Here is a 2,500-nt window from a genome sequence, read left to right on the forward strand (position 1 = left end):
CTCACATACACACACACTCACATACACACACTCACATACACACTCACATACACACACACACTCACATACACACACACTCACATACACACTCACTCACATACACACTCACTCACATACACACTCACTCACATACACACACACTCACACACACACTCACTCACATACACACTCACTCACATACACACACACACTCACTCACATACACACTCACATACACACACACACTCACATACACACTCACTCACATACACACACTCACATACACACACACTCACATACACACTCACTCACATACACACTCACTCACATACACACTCACTCACATACACACTCACATACGCACTCACTCACATACACACACTCACATACACACACACTCACATACACTCACATACACACACACACTCACATACGCACTCACTCACATACGCACACTCACATACACACACACACTCACATACACACTCACATACACACACTCACATACGCACTCACATACACACACTCACATACGCACACACTCACATACGCACTCACTCACATACGCACTCACATACACACACTCACATACGCACACACTCACATACGCACTCACTCACGTACGCACTCACTCACATACACACACTCACATACGCACACACTCACATACGCACTCACTCACGTACGCACTCACTCACATACACACACTCACATACACACTCACTCACATACACACTCACTCACATACACACTCACTCACATACACACTCACTCACATACACGCACTCGCATACACACTCACTCACATACACACACTCACATACACACTCACTCACACACACACTCACATACACACTCACTCACATACACACTCACTCACATACACACTCACTCACATACACACTCACTCACATACACACACTCACATACACACTCACTCACATACACACTCACTCACATACACGCACTCACATACACACGCACTCACATACACGCACTCACATACACGCACTCACTCACATACACGCACTCGCATACACACTCACTCACATACACACTCACTCACATACGCACACACTCACATACACACACACTCACATACACACACACACTCACATACACACACACACACTCACATACACACTCACTCACATACACACTCACTCACATACGCACACACTCACATACACACTCACTCACATACGCACACACTCACATACACACACTCACATACACACACACACTCACATACACACTCACTCACATACACACTCACTCACATACACACACTCATACACACACACTCACATACACACACACACTCACATACACACTCACTCACATACACACACTCATACACACACACTCACATACACACACACACTCACATACACACTCACTCACATACACACACTCACATACACACACACACACACACACTCACATACACACAAAGGTTTAGTTTAAGATGCTTTTTTCTGTCTCTTTTTCACTCCTCCCACATTACACCACTGTTGCCATGGCAACAACATCATGTGTTTTTTGTTTTCTTTTTATTTCCTGTTTCAATATGTCTCCGCCTTTGTCCTCTTATTGGTTAACGGTTGTTTACTCGTGTCTCATTTTGTTCTAACTTTTCCTGTGTGTGTGTGTGTGTATCAGTTCATCGCAGCGAATGATAAGCTGTGGTTCTGGTTGGAGGTGAATTCAGTGGTGGATTTCTTCACCGTACCGCCGGTGTTTGTGTCTGTGTATCTGAACAGGAGCTGGCTGGGTAAATCTTCACCACACACACACACACACACACACACACAGGACTCTCTACCACCCTGTACACAGAGCAGAATGTGTTCCACGAAGCCCCCTGTTGATCCAGGACAACTGTCACTCAGGTATTCTGGTTCAATAGGGGGTGGGGCTTAAAGTAATCATCATATCACACACTTGACCATGTGACATCATCACCAGCCTTAAATTAATTTAATAAAGTTTTATCTTCACACTACAATAATACTCTAGAACACAACACAGTGCTAATATTAGCCTGCATGCTAGTTTGCGTAATTGACGCTAATCCTCTTAGCTTAGCCGGCTCTGTTCTTGCTAACTAGTTTAAGTGTCACACTGGGTTGCTAGCATGCCAGCATTAAAAAGCTATTGTGGTGATGTCATCTGCTCACATTATGACTGGACTAATTTAATTGAACTGAAGCTCCGCCCCCTTGGTGACCTGAGCTGCAGCTAGCGTGAACTGATCTCAGTTTATCTCTGTGAAATAATATAAGTGTGAAATCATCGGTGGGAAATGTTTCGTGTATTTATACGCTTCAGTAAGCTCACTGCTCACTCACCCAGAATGCACTGCTGCGGTCTCACACACTGGTCCTGTTATTCATCTGACCTGCGCTAGTCTGATTAGCATGCTAGCTAGGTAGCATGTCTATATCAGTGTGAGTGTGAATAAATGTGCAGTGTGTTGTGGTGTTTCTGCTGTGAGAGTCAACTGTGAGGGTGTATCGCC

General features: G+C 44.6%; 1 protein-coding gene across 13 annotated transcripts in view; it reads left to right on the top strand.

Annotated features, from left to right (window-relative positions):
- LOC131363819 (calcium-activated potassium channel subunit alpha-1-like) overlaps window positions 1-2,500 on the top strand; it is a 153,601-nt gene that overhangs the window by 98,201 nt on the left and 52,900 nt on the right. For all 13 annotated transcript variants that reach the window (XR_009206382.1, XR_009206383.1, XR_009206380.1 and 10 more), the window contains exon 5: window positions 1,642-1,753. Coding sequence is in view for 9 of the 13 variants with exons in the window: in XM_058406722.1 (XP_058262705.1) it covers window positions 1,642-1,753 (112 nt within the window). In the remaining 4 variants the exon portion in view is untranslated. The remainder of the gene's footprint in view (window positions 1-1,641; window positions 1,754-2,500) is intronic.

The sequence above is a fragment of the Hemibagrus wyckioides genome, linkage group LG13, assembly GCF_019097595.1.
Source record: "Hemibagrus wyckioides isolate EC202008001 linkage group LG13, SWU_Hwy_1.0, whole genome shotgun sequence".
Classification (NCBI taxonomy): domain Eukaryota; kingdom Metazoa; phylum Chordata; class Actinopteri; order Siluriformes; family Bagridae; genus Hemibagrus; species Hemibagrus wyckioides.